The sequence below is a fragment of the Dunckerocampus dactyliophorus genome, chromosome 7 (assembly GCF_027744805.1).
Source record: "Dunckerocampus dactyliophorus isolate RoL2022-P2 chromosome 7, RoL_Ddac_1.1, whole genome shotgun sequence".
Taxonomy (NCBI): domain Eukaryota; kingdom Metazoa; phylum Chordata; class Actinopteri; order Syngnathiformes; family Syngnathidae; genus Dunckerocampus; species Dunckerocampus dactyliophorus.
Genome location: NC_072825.1, coordinates 29,415,379 through 29,439,233, shown reverse-complemented (window position 1 = coordinate 29,439,233; position 23,855 = coordinate 29,415,379). Strand labels below are relative to the sequence as shown.

The 23,855-nt window shown below is 40.5% G+C and overlaps 1 protein-coding gene across 2 annotated transcripts in view; it reads left to right on the top strand.

Annotated features, from left to right (window-relative positions):
- Window positions 1–361: 361 nt before the first annotated feature.
- Window positions 362–23,855, top strand: part of LOC129185705 (glutamate receptor ionotropic, NMDA 2D) — a 174,952-nt gene continuing 151,458 nt past the window's right edge. The window contains exon 1 of one of the 2 annotated variants that reach the window (XM_054783085.1): window positions 362–644. Coding sequence is in view for 1 of the 2 variants with exons in the window: in XM_054783084.1 (XP_054639059.1) it covers window positions 19,682–19,695 (14 nt within the window). In the remaining variant the exon portion in view is untranslated. Of the gene's footprint in view, window positions 645–15,087; window positions 19,696–23,855 lie in introns of those variants that run through there. The other variant, XM_054783084.1, reaches the window with a different exon arrangement.

Sequence of the window (23,855 nt, the reverse complement as noted above, 5' to 3'; positions counted from 1 at the left end):
GGGAGGGGTTCATGTAGAAGAGCCTAGCAGAGGAGGACAATGGGGGGGGGGGGCAATAAGAGGGCTGAGTGGTTCTAGTAAATATTTATATTGCATTATGATACGAGCAAGAGAGTGAAAGAGCGGGAGAGGGTAGGCAGCAGAAGGGGAGGGCGCCGTACAGAGCCTCCATCCCTTTATTAATTTTATTCCGCTCCGCTAAGTTTAGCATTCAACACGTGTCGCCTGTGATGGAGGGAGGGAGGGATACAGGAGAGAGAGAGAGGTTGATGGTTGCTAGGTGACGGGGGGGCGCATATACTGAATTTTAACCAAAGAACAGCCAAAGAGGGTGTGTGTGTGTGTGTGTGTGTGTGAGAGAGAGAGAGAGAGAGAGAGAGAGAGCGAGAGAGAGAGAGGGTGAGAGAGAAGGAGAGGAAGAAAGAGAGAGAGGGGGGAAGAGCTTGCTGGATGCATGTAGAGCATACATGTATGTTTAGGGAGATATTTTCCCGGCGTGTGTGTGAGAGTGTGTGTGCGTGTGAGTGTGTGTAACACACACACACACATGCGCGCGCGCGCAAAACGGATACCGTCAAACGGGAAGGATGTGAAAAAGGATGGAGGGACGCAGGGAAAGAGGGGGGACAGGCTGGTGAAAAACAGTAAGTGCTTTTTATTGGAATCATCTTTGCGTCTCACACACACACACACACACACACACACACACACACATACGCACACATGTTGGATTAATTGTGGTTAGAAGAAGAAGAGGAGGTGGACAGCCGTCACGGTTAGAGACGGACGGCAGCCGGGGTTGTTGAGGTGCAAGCGGCTGGCGCACCGGAGCTTTGACCCTTCTGTCATTGGTGCAAACTCACCATGTTGCACACACATACACGCGCACACACGCACACACACACACCGGCACTCTGTTGAGTCATGAATGAAAAGAATGGCGAGGAATTTTGCCTCTGGTGTGCTCGGAAGTCTTAAAAGAGCGCTGCTGATGCTGATGCTGATGCTGATGTTGATGCTGATGCTGATGCTGATGCTGATGCTGATGTTGATGCTGATGCTGATGCTGATGCTGATGCTGATGCCGATGCCGATGCTGATGCTGATGCTGCAGCCGCGCCGCTGCAGATGCACGATCATATCTGTTGATGCTCATTTGCGTTGCCGCTCTCTGCATGCGTGCCTGTGTGTGCGCGTGTGTGGAAAAAGCCGCAAGATTTCACCCCCCGATGATATTGGCGGGATATTTGGGCGTGAGAGAAGCTCTCACTGTTTCCACCGAGGAATCTTGCCTCACTCGCAGATACAGCGGCTTGCTTTGTGTGTGTGTGTGTGTTTTTAAAATTGAATATGAATTTATCATCAGCTCGTGTACACACACAACTTTTCTTACAGCCTTGCAGTACTTCACTTGAGGTGAATAACAAAGCAGCAGCATCATGAGGAGCAGCCCTTGTGTTGGTGTGACCACCCGCGTCTCCATGCTGTTGACCACAAGGAAAAGGGTGTGTGTGTGTGTGTGTGTGTGTGTGTTTCCCTGCAGTGATTGGGTGTGTTAGAGCAAATACACTCATGGTGATTGCATTCACGCAGAATAAATGGTTGGGCAAAAAAAAAAAAGAGCTGATATCCATTTCAATCAGCTCCCATGCACCCACAGGTGACTTGCTCATCAGCGTGCACGCAGGCGCACTGCTGCAGTGCACCGGACGCAAAGTGTCGCCTTCAGACCTGCCGTGTATGAATACGGTATGTATAAACATACAGGAAAGGAGCAGAAGTGACGGCAGAGGCGCTGCGAGGAAGACGGCATGAAGGGGCTGAGCGGCTGGGGAAGATAACAGGCCTGCTCGGAAGTGAAAGTCAGGTTGTGATCATAAAGCTGGAAGATTGCGAGCAGAAAGTTGGACTTTTGATGCTTCATTCTCGTGTACACAGCAAGTCGCAATTTCTAAACAGTCTGAGAGTGTATTTATAAGCACAGTGGCGGTTCTAGCTATGGCCATGGGGGCAATTGCCCAGGCCGGAAGTGATGTGTCGCTCGCAAAAGAATCGTCTCTGAGAGCCGGCTCTTTGAAATGAACGACAGGAGCCGGTTTGCGTCATTGGGAGGAAATCGAAAGCCAACTGGGATTCGTTTTTTCTTTGTCTTTTTTCCTGTTAAAGGTGAATGTCACTGGTCAAGATGTGTGGCGGCATCTCTGTGTCCACCCTGAGCAGGGGGAGGGGCGGGGTTAAACACATACTCTTAGAGTCGATTCATTCGTGAGAAATTTGCAAGAAGAGATTCGCCCTATTTTGACCTAATTTGTCTAGTGAGATGGGTCTTTGTTTTTGCTATTTTATAATATAACGTTGTAATATATTTTTGCAGCTCCTCATTGAGGTTTAAATATTTAACAACATATGTAATAATTGTCAAAAAAAATATAGTTGGCTACTTCCCGGATTTCACACATTGCGGGCAATTTTAACCTACAGTGTCGCCCGCAATAAACGAGGTAATACTGTATATGCATTTTTTTATGTGATATATTTTTCCCCAGTTTTTTTCCTTCTTTATTTTGCAAGGTTTCAACTTTTTTCTTGCAATTTATTTTTGTAAAATTATGATAATTTTTTTGGGTGGGGCCTGGGGGGTTGTGGCTCTTTATTGTAAACAGCAATTTAAAATGATGATATAATTAAGCCTTTTTCAGGTAAAAATATACTTGTTTTCTCATACAATTACATATTTATTTTTTGTATAACGCACCACCTTTCCTGTGAGACCTTTTGATAGAAAAGCAATAATTAAATGAGTGACATGATTATTTGTGTAAAATTAATGACATGCTCATTTTTTCAAATCAAATGTATTCTTTTTAACTTTGGACTTTTTGACTGTATGCATATTTTTGCTCAAAAATTCTGTCTTCATTCTTATGAAATTACATCTTTTTTCTTGACATAAAATCACATCTTTATTTGTGCAAACTTAATAGTATAAACAAGCTTTTCTTGTGTAAATGTATTCATTTTTGCGTATATGTATTTTCTCATGTGATATATTCACATTTGCTCACCAAATTTTTTTCGTCTTTTTTTTTTTACAAGATTGCTACTTTTTTTCTTGCAATTTATTCTTTTTTAAATCATGATGGGGTTTTTTTTGTGAAAATAGTGTCTTTTTATCTGAAAATTATGATTGCATTCAGACTTTTTTCATAAACATATGCTTGCTTTTTTCCATAAAATGGTGCATTTTTTTCTGTACAATTTTGACTTTCCTGTGATTTTAGGACTTTCATGTTCAAAAAAATCCTTTTTTGGATTTTTTTGTGAAATCGCATTAAATCGCGGTAAAAATGACGTTTGCGTGTGTAAAATGATAACTTATTTATGTATTCAACGATTCTTGCGTGGTTATTGTTTGTTTTCTCATTCATACCTTTGGATGTTTGTTTTTTTTCTCCTCATCATGACCCCCCCCCCCCCCACACACACACACACCACCACATTGATTCATTGACTTTGCGCAGGAAACCTTCAAGACCCCCAACTGATCCTTTCCTTCCCCTCCATCATCACTCCTACAACTTCCTGTGATCAATTTTCGTGCCTCCCCTCCCCCATCAGTTGTATGTTTGATGTAACATTAGAGCATCCTCGCCCCCCCCCCCCCCCCCAACCCCCCCAAAAAAACACCACTAGTGATGTTTAACAGTCATTAAGGTAAAGCTCATTAGCATAGAACATCAATTAGCCTGTAAGGAGATGAGCGGTTGGTGCTTTTGTGCGATTACGGCCCGCATGAAGCAGCCCCCCTCCCCCCTACCCCCACCCCACCTTCAATACGAGTGTTCCTCTCTGCATTAAGCGTGACGTTGATGAAGCAGTTACATATTCACTTTGTTCTGGAGAGCTGTTTGACACCCATTGCAGATGTTATCAGGCCATTAAAGGCGGCTGCTATCGCTTGATATCGCTTCCACTGGATCGCCTCAGACGGGGCAAACTCCACAGATGGGGCACACCACTTATTATTATTATTATTATTATTATTATTATTATTATTATTATTATTATTATTATTATTATTATTATTAACTTGCATTGTATTCCTGAATATAGCAACCTCATGACCTTATTTGGAAGAAAAATGCTCCCGACAGAACGATTGTGGCTAGAACTACCAGGAACACCTTCATGGTACATCATGCTTTACACAAAATGGTAAATATAATTATATATTACATAGAAACATTTCATAAATAAACAATATGTAATAATAAACAGTTAAGTCAAATCACAAGAAAAAAAAACAAAATTAATGAAAATGGAGATGTAATTTTGGGGGGGAGGGGTGAATATTTTGCAAAAAAACAAATCATTTGACAAGAATAAAATTCCACGTACGCCTGTCACGATAACAAATTTTGCTGGTCGATAATTGTCCTGCAAATTATTGTCGATAATCGATATTATTGACAATATTTTTTTAGACCATTTATTTCATTAATTATACGGCATCAAAACGAGAGCATTTCGTATCAAAAGCAATAAACTTTAATTTCTGAAGAGTATTTAAGGTTGTAATTGGAATGTCAAGATCATTTTCAATAAATTTTAAAAAACAAAATAAATTCGATTTTGTTCCTGTTAAGAAAACGCACACACACACACACACACTCACATACACACTCACATAAACAGTGTATTGTTAAACTAATGTTGGGGGTCATATTTGAGCTAGCCCACATATCTGTGGTCGCAGAGTAAAATATAATGTTTCTGATGTCCTTCAACACGTATTCTAGGTGTGCATGCAAGTTGGTCGTATTCCCCTGCTTCCTCGTCACTACTTTGAACAAATGCGACATCAAGCGATATTTGTGATAACTTGCAATGAGTCTCTTCCAGCGCTGGGGAGGAATTTTGCACAATTGTTGTCATTCAGCCACATTGGAGGCTTTTCCAGCATGAAGCACCTTTTTAAGGTCATGCCACAGCATCTCAATAGGATTCAGGTCAGGACTTGGACTAGGCCACTCCAAAGTCTTCATTGTGTCTTCCTTATGGTGGATTCATGAACACTGACCTTAACTGAGGCAGGTGAGGCTTGCAGTTCTTTTGATGTTGTTGTGGGGTCCTTTTTAGGGATGTCGATCGACTGCCGGTCCGCTGTATTTTCAAGATCGGATAATATCGGCTTCCGCCGTGAGAAAACACAACAGCCCCATGCAGACATGTCCGCGGTGTACCGTGGTGATCTTAATTTCACGTTGGACGTTGGCTAATCGGCTTTGTAGCTACAGGCGTAGTTCCCCCACCCTGCGCCCGGACTGCTACGTCTTTGTGGTGGAGCTACGCGGTGGCCGCGCCCACCCTTGGTCACCCTTGGTCAAGCCACTGGCCATCTGGACATTTCAGGTATGAACTTATTGCCACCCCCTATGTGAGTAATGGTCTCACCTTGGCCGCTCAATGAAAAATTTATGGCTCCGCCACTGCTACTCTATCGCTGGTTGTTTTTCCTAGGGGCCGTCAAAAAATTACTATTGCGTTGAAGAGAGATTGTTTAAAAAAAATTCATATATTCTAAATCACACCACAAATTGGTCTATATGTCAAATGATTAGTCCTACTCTGAAAGTATTTTGCACGCCCATTTTTTCCAATTTTATCTTTTACTGGATGGACTTTTGTTGGATCTTTTATCAGGTTAGGGACCTGACTCACAGAGGTTTGTTCCAAAAGGCAAGCAATGTTGTTGGTCATGCTGTGTAATAACAAAGTCAATTCAGCAATACTTTGGTTGCATTATTTTTAATGCTTTTGAAGATCTATTTTCTTAACCATATTCACAAATTCATGTTTGTAACAAAAATCTCTAAAAAAAAAAAAAAAAAAAAAAAGAATCGGTACCGGATCGAATTGGATCAGCAAGACTATTAAAGAAAAATCGGATCGCATCGGATCCCAAAAAATGTGGATCGGGATATCCCTAGTCTTTTGTGACCTCTTGGATGAGTCGTCGCTGCGCTCTTGGGGTTATTTTGGTTGGCCGGGCACTCTATTCTTCCTTGTTTTTGCCATTTGTGAATAATGGCTCTCACTGTGGTTTGCTGGAGTCCCAAAGCTTTAGAAAGACGGGGGCGGCAATCACTTTTTCACACTGGGACATGTAGGTTTGGATTTTTTTCTCCCTTTAATAATAAAACTTTTATATATATATATATATATATATATATATATATATATATATATATATATACAGTCAAACCTGTCTTAGCGGCCACCTTTATAGAACGGCCACCTGCCTATAGCAGCCACAGAAAAATCCCCCGCAGCAAATGTACATGTTATAGATCCTGTGTATAGCAGTCACCTGTCCAACGCGGCCAGCGGCCACCCATTTTGTCTCCCTTGGTCAATATCTCACCGCATATAGCAGCCAAATTACCAACTCAAGTAGAAGCTTCATGCACGAAAAAGTTTTGTTTTTCAATCAATGAAGGCGTCGTGTGTAGACTTTAATTACTGAGTCCTAGCTCAGTCACAATCATTCACAAGATCCACACAAACTGTCAGTTGTTCCACATAAAAAGCCGTCTTCTTTTGAGCTTGCTATTTCCTGGTCAAACATGTAACTTTAAGAGCATTTGCACCAAAACATTACCGCAAAGTAGGCTGGGAACAGGACGTGCTCCCAGCGACGCTACAATAAAAAAAAAACATACGCTAGCATGCATGCGGCAGCGGGAGCAAAACTGAGTTCGGTTGTACTTAACTGAAGTATTTTATCAGTTATCAGTTATTATTAAGCCTCTAGCTTCCTTTTAGGAAGTAAAAACCTTGGCTATGATTGCACTACATTGTCATGTAGACCTACAAAGTACACTTGGAAGAACAAGAGGTGAATAAATGTATTGCAACTGATGTGAAACTGATGAGAGGTAGGATTAAATAAGCTTTGCTTCTTCCTACTCCTTTTTGGACATGCAAATTGTGAATTGTACTATGTGATGTGCTACTGTTTGACTCATGCATGTTCAGGATTAAAACCATGAACCATGATAATAACAAGCCTAGTAGTGCTGTACAACTTTTATCCGCAGTCCACAGTGCCCTCTACTGGTTAACATTATTATTATTATTATTATTTTCCCTTTTTTTTCTTTTTTTTCCTCTACTGGTCAACATTCAAACTGGACGCCAACCCGTCTATAGAGGCCACCTGTCTATAGCGGCCACTTTTGCAGACTCCCTCTAGTGGCCGCTATAGACAAGTTTGACTGTTTGTATTTGGTAAAATCTTATTTATTTTATTGTATTTTTAATTTATACATTGTATTTATTTTATTAAAATAAAAAAATCTTAAAATAAATACTGCATTGAAATAAAATAAAGAAAGAAAGAAATCATGTATATGTATAATTGAAATAAGTGTCTTCTAAAAGTGTTGAAGGCATAAAGGGAGTAGAATGATGACATTGTTGAAGAGTTGGCGGCAGGTTGGTGTGACATCACGTGATGTGAGGTTTGCAGAACGATTTGTTGCTCTGCTTCCATGAAAACACACACACACACACTACAAATATTATAGCATTCATGAAGTAAACGCTGATCTTTTTCTGCGGCCAGCATGTCCAGTTAGCTGACATGAGACGATGCCAGCAAGGTGCTGAAGAGAAACGTGATTCTAAAGCTGCAAAACTGGGCAGCTTGTAGGCACAAACGGCACATGGAGGTTCACTGAAAGTGTCGAAATTCAGAAGCTGTTTAAGGGCAAGCAAATGTGACCTTTTGGGGACATGTGAGGCGTTGAGGATTGTGCCGATGTCATGAAGGAGGGTGTTAGCACATGTCAAGCCTGGAATGCATTCTACTGCAATACAGTAGGTCCTTGAATATGAAATACCATCAATATCAACAGTTACAACAATCTGCAAAGGCAACATGAGCAAAACAAAGTCAAAGCTGCCAAAGCCAAGCTGTCAGCGACGTTGGCGGCTGGCTAATTAGATGTTCTGGTGACGCCACGGCGTATCCGGCTGTCACAAGCCAATGGGAAAAACAAAAGTCATTTCCTTTGAAGATGGCAAAACCAGGAGCTAATTGTGTATCTTACTGTACCACGTGCACTACCACTGCACTCATTCGCACTGATCCATCCTGAGACTATATTCATAACCTTCATGATGCTGGCAAGTCTATCCAGGACAAGCCACTGACCCTGTCACGCTCCACTACGAGTGCTACTACGCTTCCTTGTTCACGCTCCATTGTTTGTCCTATTGATTTTTATACTTATATAGAAAACAGCCTGCATCTCAGCTTGATGTTATGGGTGACACAGCATATTCTTATTAGTTTCATTTTTTATAAAATATTTTGTAATTATTTATTTAAGTGTTTATTATTTACATTTTTAATCTTTATTTTTTTATTATTTTAATTATTAATTTAAATTTTAATTAACATAAAAATGAAATGTTTAATTTTAATTTTATTTAAAATTATGATTTTATTTAAAATGACAAGTTTAATTTTAATTGTCGTCAGGTTGGTGTAAGCTGACTTTAGTGTAATTTATAGCTAAATCTCAGGGACTAAACTAAACTAAAACCAAAAAACAACAACAGCAAAATGTGCAGTAATTTTACAAGGATACAGTATTCCCTCGCTGCATCGCGGTTTGCCTTTCACGGATTCGCTCTTTTGTGGATTTTTGTTACTGCAATTTTAGTGCTTTTTTTTTACAGCATATTGCCGTTACAGGCAGAGTCTGGCCCTAGAGAAGAAGCTAACCGTGTGACTCTGAACTCTGAACGTTTTCTCACGTTTTCTCTAGACATACAGTATATATATATATATATATATATGTCTAGAAAAAAAATACATATATATTTCAGCTATACATATTGATTGATTTATTTTGTAGAAAGGTTGTTAAAGTAAATTAAAAGTGATAGATATTTAAAGCTTTGTGTTTAGATACAAAGCTTTGTGTTATTATTGGTTTTCATTCATGACACTCTCTCTCTCCTTGTCGCTCAACCTGTGAGCTCATGGTGTGTGCGCTCATAGTACCTCGGGTCGGGTTTTTGGGACTGGGCTCCTGGACGGAGCTTGTGGGTTGCGTGCCTGGAGAGCGGCGAGACGTACAGGCGTGTTCAGTTGTCAAAATGCATGCGTGTTGGTCACACTCCGGGAGGGGAGCGCACTGATGTAATAAAACATTTACATAATATTACAAGAAGAGCATATGTGAAGATTATTTAGGAAGAAATAGTTGGAAAAATAAAAAAAAAACAGCAGAAATGGAAAAACAGCTGTAATTTTACAAGATTAAAGTCAAAATATTAAGAGACAAAGGTCACATCTAATGAGAAAAAAGGCACAATTTTGCATTAAAAAAAAACAACAACAGCAGAAATGGAAAAATAGCTGGAATTTAATGATATCCATCCATCCATCCATTTTCTTCCGCTTATCTGAGGTCGGGTCGCGGGGGCAGCAGCCTAAGCAAAGAAGCCCAGACTTACTTCTCCCCATCTACTTCGTCCAGCTCCTCCCGGCGGATCCCGAGGTGTTCCCAAGCCAGTTGAGAGACATAGTCTCTCCAACGTGTCCTGGGTCTTCTCCGAGGCCTACTACGTTGGACGTGCCCTGAACACCTCCCCTGGGAGGCATCCGGGAGGCATCCTGACCAGATGCCCAAACCACCTCATCTGGCTCCTCTCAGTGCGGATGAGCAGCACTTCTACTCTGAGTTTCTCCCGGATGACAGTGCTTCTCACCTTATCTGTAAGGGAGGGCCCAGCCACCCGACGGAGAGAACTCATTTCAGACACTTGTCCTTTCGGTCACTACCCAAAGCTCATGACCATAGGTGAGGGTAGGAACGTAGAACGTAGTAAATTGAGAGCTTTGCCTTTCGGCTCAGCTCCCTCTTTACCACAACGGACCAATGCTGAGTCCATATCTCTGCAGACGCCCCACCAATCTGCCTGTCGATCTCGCGTTTGATCTTTCCCTCCCTCAGGAACAAGACCCGAGGTACTTAAACTCCTCCACTTGGGGCAAATCTCATCCCCGATCCGGAGTTGGCACTCCACCCTTTTCCGTGTGAGAACCATGGAGTCGGAATGTGCTGATTCTCATCCCAGCACACATTGCAAGTTATCACACTCAGCTGTGAAGTTATCCAGTGAGAGTTGAAGGTCATGGCTCGATGAAGCCAGCAGAACCACATCATCTGCAAAAAGCAGAGACCCAATCCTGCAGCCACCAAACCGGAACCCCTCAACGCCCTGGCTGTGCCTACAAATTATGTCCATAAAAGTGAGGAACAGAATCGGTGACAAAGGGCAACCCTGGCAGAGTCCAAGCCTCACTGGAAACGGGTCCGACTTATTGCCGGCAATGCAAACCAAACTCTGACACCGGTCATACAGGGAACGGACAGCCTGAATTAGGTGGTCTGGTATCCCATATTCCCGGAGTACTCCCCACAGAATTTCCTTGAGGAACACGGTGGAATGCCTTGTTCACAAAAAACATGTGGACTGGTTGGGCAAACTCCCAGGCACCCTCAAGGACCCTGCCGAGAGTGTAGAGCTGGTCCACAGTTCCAGGACCAGGACGAAAACCACACTGCTCCTCCTGAATCCGAGATTCAACTATCCGGCGGATCCTCCTCTCCAGAACCCCTGAATAAACCTTACCAGGAAGGCTGAGAAGTGTGATCCCACGATAATTGGAACACACCCTCTAGTCCAGCACCCCAGTCTGCAAATCCAGAGGCCCCGCCCCCGATGTCGACGCAACGCTGCAGAGTCGTGTCAACCAAGACACGCCCACAGCATCCAGGGCCTTAAGGAACTCCAGGCTGATCTCATCCACGCCCGGGGCCCTTCCACCGAAGAGTTTTTTAAACACCTCTGCAACCTCAACCCCAGAGATCGGAGAGTCCACCGCGGAGTCCCCAGGCATTGCTTTCTCATTGGAAACAAGGGAATCCCTCGAGGGATCACTTTCCAGTACTCGCCGTAGAGACTACAAAAAGGGCGGGTATTCTGAACTGCTGTTTGGCACATAAGCACAAAAATCAGTCAGGACCCGTCCCCCCACCCGAAGGCGGTTCACCGGGTTGAACTCCAACGTACAGGCCCTGAGCTGGGGGGCAAAAAGAATTGCCATCCCTGCCGGTCCCCTCTCACTGAATGTTACCTCTGCTGAGCCACCTACCATGGGCCTGATAGCTCCTGACAACTTAGCTCCTAGGATCATTGGGACACGCAAACTCCTTCACCACGATAAGGTGGTAGCTCAGGAAGGAGTAATTTTACGATAATAAAGTCAAAATATTACCAGAAAAAAGTTATATTTCTAATGAGATAAAAGGCACAATTTTATGACAATAAACTGGTAATTTCATGAGAAAAAATAATGTAATTTTAATAGCATAGAGTTTAAATATTAAAGAAAATAATATTATGAGAAACAAACAAGTTGCAATTTTTGGAAAATTTGGTTGGGGAAAATAGTTATAATATTATGGGAATAAAGTCATAATATTACGATAAGAAAAAAATATTAAGAAAAAAAGATTTAAGAAGAAAGTTGAAATAACAAAAAATAATTTAAAGAAGTGGAAAAAAACAAATGTTGTTTTACAATTATAAAGTCAGAATATTATGGGAATAAAGTTATATATTCTAACAACAAAAACTTTACAAGAGAAAACTCAAAATGTCATTTTAGCAGCTTAGCGTTGAAATATTAAAGCAAAATATGTCATAATATTATGAGGAACAAACAAAACAACAAAAAAAAATTGGAAAATTAATTGGGGGAAAAGTTATATTACAAGAATAAAGTCAAAATATTGTGGGAATATTGTGAGGAAAAAAAATGTCATTATAGTAGCATAAACCGTCATGTCATACAGCGAGGGCCACCTGTACTGTTATTAGCATTAGCATTTTTCCCCTTTTGTACACTCATAGAAAATGTTTGCTGTCGGGCCAATAAAATCCAAGCTGAACTATTTTTATGGTAACAAGTTTCTGTTGGCTTGGGTGTCGTTTGGTGACACCATATTCAGTGTTTTGGTGCAGCCGGTGTTCATACTTGCACTCAAGCGAGTCCACCTACATGCGGACTGGACTGCCAAACCATCTCGGCCCGCTTCTTTGGTCGGGTCCAGGGTCGGGTAGATTGAACGCACCCTCATGCGCACTTCCAGCCCCAGCTTGCTATGATATTCAAAGATTCTGTGTTTTTTTTCCACCAGCATCTCCAGACCAGCACCATGAAGACATCAAGCTCCATCCCACTCCTCCACCACCACCACCACCACCACCAGCACCAGCATCAGCAGCAGGGTCTTCTTGTGTCTCCATCCCATACTTTCCAAGCACACACTCATAAGAGAGCTTCCTAAGGCCAATCACTCCATATTCATGTCTTCATTTCATCTTTAAATATGAATTACACTTAAAATGCTCTCATCTCTTTGCCTTTCTTATTAGCTTTTCCTCATTGAAATGCCAGCCATGTACATTATTATAATTATTATTAGACTGTACTACGATGCCATGCTCACGTCCCGTTTCATCTTTGTTATACAACTGTACTGCATCTACGTCTTTGTAATACAGTAATCCATCGTTAGTCACGGTTAATTGGTTCTAGACCCGACTACATTAAATGAATATCGTATTCAATGTTAATACATAGAATATTTTCATAGTTAGAACACAGACAACCTGTTTAGGACTTTCTAAATACGCCTTTTAACATTATTAGAGCCTTCTAGACATGGAATAACACCCCTACAGTCACCTTTACACTCCTATTATTTGTACTTTATTTATCCCACAGCGGGGAAATTCACTATAATTCACAATATAGTAGACATAATAAGACATAGTAAACCTGTTTACCACCGTCTAAATACGGGGTTTACATTATTAGAGCCCTCAAGACATGAAATAACACCCCATAGTCAGCTTTACACTCCTTTTACCCAATATAGACATAATAAGAGAGAATAAGACATATAAGTCATAGAAAACGTGTTGATGACCTTCTAAATATGATATTTAACATTATTAGAGCCCTCTAGACATGAAATAGCCCCCCATAGTCATTTTTACACTCCTATTAACCAATATAGTAGATATAATAAAAGAAAATAAGACATATAAGACACAGAAAATCTTTACACTCCTGTTATTCCTTGTTGTCACATATATTGTATATATGTACAAAATATTAAGAGAAAAAAGTCGTAAAACACAAAAACAAAAAGTTATGAAGATGATTTAAGAAGAAAGTTGATATATTTGTAAAATTAAAAAAAAATAAAAAAAATGTGGCACAAAAGAGCAAAGAGTGAACTTGGTATTAACAATATGGTTTATCACCTATGATGAAATATATGCTACTGTATATACTTGTTAGCATATCTGCATGCGTTGCTTTACAAAATATCAGAGTTTCATTTTTCACAATGTGGCCCTCACGTGAGAAAAAGGTTTGGACACCCCTGCTCATCATGTCCACCGTTATCAGCTGTTAAACCTCAATGGTGACACCTTGATCAGGTATTACGTTACATACTATAACAAAGTCCAAAGTGTGATGAAAATGCACCTGCATCAACGTCATGCAGCTAGTAGCGCACATTTGCATTGAGGCTTCAAATTAGAGCAGCACATTGGTTGAATTCGGCTAATCAGTGTATTTCCTTTCCAGTACCAGCACCCTCTGTCTCCAGCAACACTAGCTTGGACCAGATGTTAGCATTTTATTTTCTAAAGATGGTTCCTCTGATACCTCTGCAATTGTGCAATGAAAGATGCCCACCTGCTGAAGATGGAAATGAAATGATGCCTTTGCAAGTGTGCACCTGAACCATGTTGTAGTCACTATGTATTCTTTACACTGTATTCTTTACTTGCGTATCTTGCTTGCTGCTGTAACAAGTGAATTTCCCCGCTGTGGGATAAATAAAGTACAAATACAAATACAAATACAAGGTGCAAGATGCACTGTATTCAGACACATGCTGAATACAGCATGCGGCAGGAGCGGCAGGAGCCACCAGGTGTGGCCCAGCAAGGTGCACTGTATTCGGGCACACGCTCCAAGCAGCCGGTGTGACGCCACGCAGGTCTCAGGTGGCCAATAAGTTTTTTTTGCTTGCTCGATGGTTTTTTTTCCTATCATCACGGATATTTTTGGTAGAACGAGCACACGAAATGTCCCCCTGAAAGTGAACGTTTGTTTACAAGTGAACTCACGGGAAGTTACGCAGGCTGTTAACATCACAGGCAGGAGAAAAAAGGAGTGCATGATTTGCTCACCTGCACAGTCTGGGTAATTTCTCCTCATTGGAGCATTTAAAAAAAAAAGATCGGTTATCTGAGCTATTTTTAATGTTTTTAATGTAATATCTCAATTTTCTGCTTGGATAATCTTCTTCTTTATTATGATTTTATTCCAATACTTAAAACTTATTCTCCAACCTTTTTTTCATTTTCTAAAAATGACAACTTTATTTTGTTTTGTTTGTTTCTCATAATATTACGACATAAAAAAAAATGTTCCTTTAGTATTTCAACTTTATGCTACTGAAATGACTAAAATTATTTTTCCTCAAATTATTACAAGTTTATTCTCATAAAATTGGGGACTTTTTTCCCTTTTGTAATATTTTGACTTTATTCTTGTAAAATTACTGCTCTTTTTTCTAATTTTGCTGTTTTTTTTTAATTTATTTTCCAACTATTCCAACTTTTCTCTTGTAGTTAAAAGTTTCCCATAATATTTGGACTTTATTCCTATAATATAATAACTTTTTCCCCAACCTACTTTTCCAAAAATTACTACATAATTTTATTTTGTTTATTTCTCAAAATATTATAACCTCAAAATAAGTCGAACAAATAAGATATTTTTCCTTTAATATTTCAACTTTATGCTTCTAAAATGACATTATTTTTTGGCATAATATTACAATGTTGTTTTCGTAAAAATTACAAGTTTTTCTTGTTAGATTACAACTTTTTTTCTAAATACTTTGACTGTATTGTTAAATTTGTTAAATTTCCTCTGATTTTTTTTAAATTTTTGCTGCTGTTTTTTTTTGTACATATTAACTCATTCCATCCCAGACATTTTTCAAAATGTATCCCCCTCGGTAGCGGCCATTTTAGATGATTTTGACTGATCTTTCAAGGCACACAGAACATTGTGTTGTACGGTTATATAAACATGGAACCTACCAAAAGAAACATTACACTCCCGTCTTTCATCAGGAAAGATAGCAAGCGTTCGTTAGTAATCAGCTTTTTGTGTAAGCGCGAGGCTTTTTTGCAAAAATACATTTCAAGCATAACTTTCACTTTGACACAAATAGTTCCTTTTGTGATAGCTCAAACATCTAAACACCTGTACCACAACAACATCAAAATAAAATTTATTTTACAATTATAACACCATCACATTTAGAAGCAAACTGTGTGTGTGCACGTGTGTGGGCGTATGTGCGCGCGTGTGTGCATGTGCGCGCGTTAAAATTTCCGTACAATGCGTAACCTCCAGCACGCTACACTCCTCCACGTTTTCGTCAATACACGGAAAAGATCCATGCCGAGCTCTTGTCAAATGCACTTCTGCCACCTTGTGGCCGTTTTTATGGCTTAAAACTGCATGAAACGTGACCTCTTTTATTGTGCACTTGCGTCATCACCTCTTGTTGCCTGAATTGAATGAGTTAATATTATTGGATTTATGGGTATGACGTTATATTTCCCTCATATCAGCACCCCTAATAAAAATGGCATAATATTATTTTGCAGCTTTACACATTGGCTGTAAAATATCCAAGAATGTAATCTAATCCCTGATCAAAGTGTCGCCACTGAGGTTTAACATTTGATAATCTGAGGAACGATCAATGAAACAATTTAGATCAGGACTTTCTGTTTTGGGATGTATGGTGGAAATCCATGACCAAATTTGGGCCCATAATAAGTCGCAAAACGTTTGGAACGTTGCAAGATCTCGCAAAAATGTGTCTTTTTTTGTTGTTTTTTACCCACCAAAACGATTTTCACCCATGACCTATAGGTGTCGTTGGCCCCCAACCTTTTTGAACCAGCCGTCGTTCCTGTCGTTGTCATCGCACATTATAGCGTTCAAATGCTATTTATTTTAATATGTATTGTGTAAAACTATGACAGGAACAACATCAAATTTAAAGCACGAAATGAATACAGAGCCACCATCCACCAGTACCAGCCTGGACTTTGTTTTTCACACAGGTTGTGTACTCAGAAAATATACACATTAGCACTCAATAAGGTCATCAGATCTTACCTTTATGTGTTCCCACATTGTATCATATAGCATTTGGTGAAAGAAAAAGTGTGAAAATACAGTATAGTAGTCTATCTGTGCAGCGTGGGACCAAGCTATATGGTGCGTTCAAGGAAAGTCCAACAAAGTGGCAAAAACCAACATAAACATGCAAAAACTTTAGGATTTCTAACGGTATATTACTGTTTGAATAAAATAATGGCCCATATTTCTAAAATTGATATAAAGGTAGAAAGAATGCAGGTAGTGCAATGAACACAGGAGATGGAGACAGACAGACAGAGAGGAGAGGAGAGGAGACAGAAAGACACGACACACACTATTCACAAAAATACGCCCCAGCGCCTGTTTTGGGAATAAGAGTCTGCAGGCAGCTTGCAGGCGCACAGCTTCACATGACTGCATGTGAACAAAGTCTCTCTCACACACACACACACACACACACACACACTCTTGGAAAATCCCATGGGCATACCACCACACACATATATTGCACATGGAGAAATAATAATACAGCGTAGCATAAAACACAAGCTCCAAGTTTGCATGTAGGACAGTCCTTGGACACTTTCACAGTGGAACCCGTTTATGTCGACGCTGACTGACGTGGACGTAGTCTGTTGCATTTTCTCCATATTTTAACTTTAATAAAAAATATAAAAAATCTCAGGTTCTGCCAGCGGCACAGCTTCCAGTTGTCTCGCCAACACTTGAACATTTCATTTTCATTTCAATAATAATAATAATAATAATAACAACATTAATAATAATTAGGGCTGTCAAATGATTCACATTTTTAATCAGACTAATCATGCTTTTCAAATGAATTAATCATGATTAATCACCATGTCACACTATGTTACCTTATGTTACCTTATCATTTTCCTATGCATTTTAAACTAGCAAAGAGTACATTTGGAATAGAGGAAGTGAACAAATGTATTGCAGTTGATGTGAAACAGATGAGGGGTTGGATTAAACAAGCTTTGTAGAACTGTGAATTGTACTATGTGATGTATTCCAATGTAACTTGTATGCATGTTCAAAATAAATTCAACAATTACCATTACCATGTCTGAAATATGCCCATTTTTACTGTATTTTATTGAAAGAAAGATAAATGACACAGCAGGATTATATATATTTGTATGTATTAGCAGCACCAAATTAACCTAATATTTAAATCAAGTTAAGAAATTACACATACGTATGTTAGAAAAGCTATTTACCGAACACGGGTTTCTTAGCAGAATATTTGATTCGGACTTTTAAGTGTTATTATGAGCAATGAAGAGTAGTGTTCAAAGACACCACATCATTTAAGGTAAGTTCACATGTTTCGAGTGAATTTTCTGGGATTTCCGAGCACACTTAAATGCAGCAAATTGTGCTTCCGCATGAAGAGTTACAAAGTGAGTGATAAGAACATCCACTTATTGATTTTTATTGCATTTCTGTTTATTTAGACCAGTGGTCCACAACCCCCGGGCCGTGGGTCATTTGGTACCGGGCCGCACAGAAAGAAAAAATAATTTCCTTTATTTCATTTTTTTTATATGTTTTATTTTGAAAAGTGGCCGGATTCTCTCTGTTACATCCGTCTCACTTGACGCATGTCCATTGTGGGTGTGCTAACTTTATCTCATGCCGCACAGATAGACTACTACTGTATTTTTACCATTTTTCTTTCACCTCATATGTGGTGTCAAATGCTGATACTATGTGGGAATGCATGAAGGTAAGTTTGGATGACTTATTGAGTGCTAATGTGCACATTTGTCTCAAGTTAATTCATGCTAGCACACTGCCTTTTACCACACACGTCAAACAGCCATGTAATCATCTCTCTGGAAACACTTGAACTGGTGGATGGTGGGTCGCCGTTAATTTTGTGCTTTTAATTTGCTCTTATTCATGTCTTTGTTTTACACAATACATCATAAATAAGATAAATTCAATTGCTAATGTGTGGAGTAGGAGATACATATGGTGTTGGAATTGCTCTGCTGTTGATATGATCAGGTAAGAATAAAGTTATAAAAGAGCATCAGACATTGTGTGACTGTGGGGAGCTACACCTGCTGTCGTCATAATAGAGAGCGTGGGTTGCCAGGATGCCTGCGTTAATTACGCAAAAAATTTTAACGTAATTAATGAAATATATTTGTTGCCGTTAATGCGCTATTTTTATAATAATAATAATAACAATAATAATAATAATGGGGCCGCATGGTGGCCTACTGGTTAGCATGTTGGCCACACAGTCAAGAAATTGGGAAGATCTGGGTTCGACTCTCCATTGGGCATCTCTGTGTCCCCGTGCGTGGGTGTTCTCCAGGTACTACGGTTTCCTCCCACATTCCAAAAACATGCATGTTAGTTAATTGGAGACTCTAAATCAGTGGTCCCCAAACTACGCCCGTGGGCTGGATGCGGCCCGCCTCCACATTTTGCCCGGCCCCCTGAACAATACCAAAGATGCATGATGATTTTTTTTTTTCAGTCTGGCCATGTGACCGAGACTTGTACATGCATAGAACATAACATTCTATTCCACCCTCCGCAGTCTGTGCTCTATCTGAAACCCCGCCCTCAAAACAAAAAAAATCCTGGACACACCCCTGTTAATTAAAACGGAGTAATGGCGGAAATAGTAGGTAAGAGAAAAGTTGATTCAGAATGCAGGGTATTTAACCTGCGGTGGACAAACGATAATTTTTTTGTACAATGCAAAGAAAAGGCTGTTTGTCTCATCTGTCAAGAGGCGGTGGCTGCATTCAAAGAATATAATCTGCGCCGACACTATGAATCCCGGCACAAAGACAAGTATGCTAGCTTGCAAGGCCAAATGCGAGCAGACCAACTCTCAAAGCTAAAAAGTGGACTGTTGGCTCAGCAGAATACATTTATACGCCAAGCTCAGCAGAACCAGTACTCCGTTCGAGCGAGCTTTCGAGTTGCTCAACTGATAGCAAGCAGCGGTAAACCTTTCACTGATGGAGAATTTGTCCAGAAATGTTTGAATGCTGTCGCGGAGGAGGTGTGTCCCAACAAGAAAGATGTCTTTAATGCCGTGAGTCTGTCGGCGACTACAATGACAAGACGCATTGAAGAAATCGGGGGTAATGTATATGCCCAGCTGCAGCAGAAGACGAAAGAATTTGACTTTTTCGCATTAGCACTGGATGAGAGCACGGACGTGCGGGACACAGCGCAGATGCTCATTTTTATTCGTGGAGTTACTAAAATGGAACCTGACATTGAACTTCTCACCAGCCAGGTGCAGGCCCACAGTTGACACTGATGAACATATGTAGGTAAGCTTACTTTTCTGACTTGAACGAGCCAATCTGAGTACAGGTAGTGAAATGTATTGTGTTGGTAGGTGTTGTATCAGTTCGGTTTCTTAGCCTGCTTGCTTTCTGGTTTTCATTGTGAAGTTGATGAGAGAGAGCTGCAAACAGTGGTGTCTACAAGAAAGGTTTATTTTCCATGGCCTTTTTTTCTGTGAAAAACTTGAAAAGGGTTATTTATTATTTATTCAAAATAGTGTTATTTATTTCATTGATAGTTATTTTGTGGGGTTTTTTTTCTTGTCAAGAGCCCAGAAAGTGTTAAGATTTGGTTATGTGTGGCTATCTGGAAAACAAATGTTTACGTTTAGACACCTCTGCGATCGTCACACTTTTTGTGACAAACTGACCCCGGCCCCCTGTCAGAGAAGGGAACATTTATTTGGCCCTCACAGGAAAAGGTTTGGGGACCCCTGCCCTAAATTGTCAGTAGCTCCATAGTGTTACAGGTAGAGATCCCAAAATGCGGAGCCAGACACAGTTCAGGTCAAAAACACAGTCTTTAATTTAGTGGAGCAGGAACCAAAACAAAAGAAACCCAAAAGTCCACAGTCAAACTGGGGTAGAACGGTGCAAATAAGGTAGCAAAACAAAAGGCACCGTGGAAAAAGGCAAACCCACTGGTGAGCAGGACGGCGTCACGAGAGGCAAGGAGGACGTGGAGCAGGCTCTAAACAAACACAGCAGCCTTAAGGTCAAAAGAACAGCAACAAACAAACTGGCGATTCACGGGCAGCATGCAGACCAGTAGTAACAATCCCACGTCCTCCTGCTGCAGCCATGTGGCTTAAGAGCCCTTGATAGCAGAGTGGCTACAGGTGTGCCTCGTGGCACCGCCCACTCAGGGAGTGAAGGAATCTTAAAAGGAGCACAACAGAGGTCAAAAGGTGACAACACAAAATGAAGCAGAACCATAACAGACCCTAACACATAGTGAATGATTGTTTGTGTACGTATATGTGTATGGCAACCAGTCCAGGTTACTTGGTTCCTGCTCCACTACATTAAAGACTGTATTTTTGACCTGACCTGTGTCTTGCTCTGCATTTTGGGATCTCCACCTGACTGTCTCTCGTCCGAAGTCAGCTGCCACCATACGCGCGACCCTAGTGAGGACAAGTGACATAGAAGATGGATAATAACAATAATAATAATAACAATAATCACAGTACTCACAGTATACGTAATATTCTGAAAAATGAAGAAAAAAATTGTATTATTATTAATAATTTATAAATCAATATATAAATAAAAATTAATATTAGTAATCAATATAAACCACAATATTTGTACTGTTATTGTTAATAATAGTAATGCAACTTAATTGCTGTTAATAATAATAATAATAATAATAATAATAATTATTATTATTATTATATAATACATATACATATGTATTATATAATACATATAATGATAATAATAATACTTATTATTAATAAATATTATTATTATTACTATTATTATATATACTGTATACATATGTATTGTATAGTATAATAATAATAATGATGATAATAATAATAATAATAATAATAATAATAATAATAATAATAATATTCCAATATTTATTATTCCCTCATTTTCCTGAAAATTTCCCTTATTTTTAAATGTAAATGTTGACATGTATGCTTACTGTGAGTACAAAACGCACAAAAGCAAATAACCCTCCATAACAATTAATGTTAATAATAATAATAATTATTATTATAATAATCACAGAATGTAACAACTGCTTGCACATTTATTAAGGGTGTCACAAGATCTTGTGAGATTAAAAGGTGACAACATTTCTCCTTCCAAAAAAAAAAAGTCTCGTGGGCACTAGGCCTGGGACAAGAATAAATGAATGAATGACTCACGCAATAAATGACAATGAAGTGGATAATCAATATATTTCCATCCGCAATGTGTGTGTTTTGCTCATCTCTCACCTCCAAACAGGCAGGAAGAGGGTTGACTCTGTGCATTGCTTTCAGCACCTTGGCATATTTGTTGGAGAACAACTTTTCGACGATTTCGAAGAGATTCTGGACCACCATCCGCCGTCTCAGGAGGGGGAAGCAGTGTATGGTCAACACCGTGTATGGTGGGGATGGTGTGCTGCTGACCTCGACTTGAGATGCTGTGGATTTGTGGAAGGAATACTTCAAAGACCTCCTCAATCCCACCGACACGTCTTCCAATGAGGAAGCAATGCCTGGGGAACGCGGTGGGCTCTCCTATCTCTGGGGCTGAGTTTGCCAAGGTGGTTAAAAAACTCCTCGGTGGCAGGGCCCCAGGGGTGGATGAGATCCGCCTGGAGTTGGATGCTGTGGCCGTGTCTTGTTTGACATGACTCTGCGGCGTTGCGGCGACATTGTGGGCCGTGCCTGTGGATTGGCAGACCTTTGACCAAAACGCCATCCTCCGGTCCCCTTTCTTCAAAAGAGGGACCGAAGTGTGGTAGGGTGTGTTCCAATTGTCGTGGGATCACACTTCTCAGCCTTCCTGGTAAGGTTTATTCAGGGGTTCTGTAGAGGAGAATCCGCCGAATATTTGAATCTCGGATTCAGTCGGAGCAGTATGGTTTTCGTCCTGGTCGTGGAACTGTGGACCAGCTCTACACTCTCGGCAGGGTCCTTGAGGGTGCTTGGGAGTTTGCCCAACCAGTTTACATGTGTTTTGTGGACTTGGAGAAGGTATTCCACTGTGTTCCTCGAGAAATTCTGTGGGGAGCACTACGGGAATATGGGATACCAGAACACCTAATTCAGATGGTTTGTTCTCTGTGTCAGAGTTTGGTTCGCATTGCCGGCAATAAGTCGGAGCCATTTTCAGTGAGGGTTGGACTCCGCCAGGGCTGCCTTTTGTCACCGATTCTGTTCATCACTTTTATGGAGAGTGTCTGCAGTGATGCGGACTCTGCATTGGTCCGTTGTGATGAAGAGGGAGCTGAGCCAAAAGACAAAGCTGTCAATTTTCCGGTCACCTATGGTCATGAGCTTTGGGTAGTGACCGAAAGGACAAGATCGCGGGTACATGCAGCCGAAATGAGTTTTCTCCGTAGGGTGGCTGGGCTCTCCCTTAGAGATAAGGGAGCACTGTCATCTGGGAGAAACTCGGAGTAGAACTGCTGCTCCTCCGCATTGAGAGGAGCCAGATGAGGTAGCTCGGGCATCTGGTCAGGATGCCTCCTGGACGCCTCCCTGGGGAGGTGTTCAGGGTACGTCCGACCTGTAGTAGGCCTCGGGGAAGACCCAGAACACGTTAGAGAGACAATGTCTCTAAACTGGCCTGGGAACGCCTTGGGATCCGCCGGGAGGAGCTGGACGAAGTAGCTGGGGAGAGGTAAGTCTGGGCTTCACTGCTTAGGCTGCTGCCCCCATGACCCAACCTCGGATAAGTGGAAGAAGATGGATGGATGGATTATAGGAGAATCCAGGTTAGATTTTGAGGCTTCATTTGCACTGAACAGGAAGTGACTGTGTGCACGTTGTAATGCTGTGTAGACAGTAGTTATGTTGCTTAAGTTAACAATACCACAACACAATTCGACGTAATAGGACCATTTTCAGCAAAATCTCCCCTGCTTGCTTGTTTTCCAACCCATCAGCAACACTGTGGTTTTCATGTTGTTTTCACCTTTAAATGCAGTCTACACAGGCAAAAATACATTGACTGTACTCGATTGCTGATTCACTTTGTAGCAACTGAGGCAACATCTTAGCTGAAACCCAGTAAGCGTCTTTTTCGTTGACGTCAAAAATTTCCACCACAATTTTTGCATGCAATATGGTGCACGTCTTGTCGTGTTATTAATACACTGCATGAGACCAACTGTGTTCTTAATGTATTTTTTTTTTTTTTTTTTAGAGATGCACGGTATCTTTTTCTTTTCCAAACCGATACCGATACTTTCTGCTTCTCAAGACCGATATGGTACTGATAATCAATAACTTTTTATATCTACTTTTTAAATTTAAATGCAGTTTGTGCACAACTGGAGGTAAGGAGTAGTGAAACAAATTAGGATTTGACCAACTGTACCTGCTGATTGTCCTAATCATGGCATTACTAGTAATGTATAGAGCGGAAGGAACCACCTACTGTGGTCCAGCAAGCTGCACTGTATTTGGGCACAT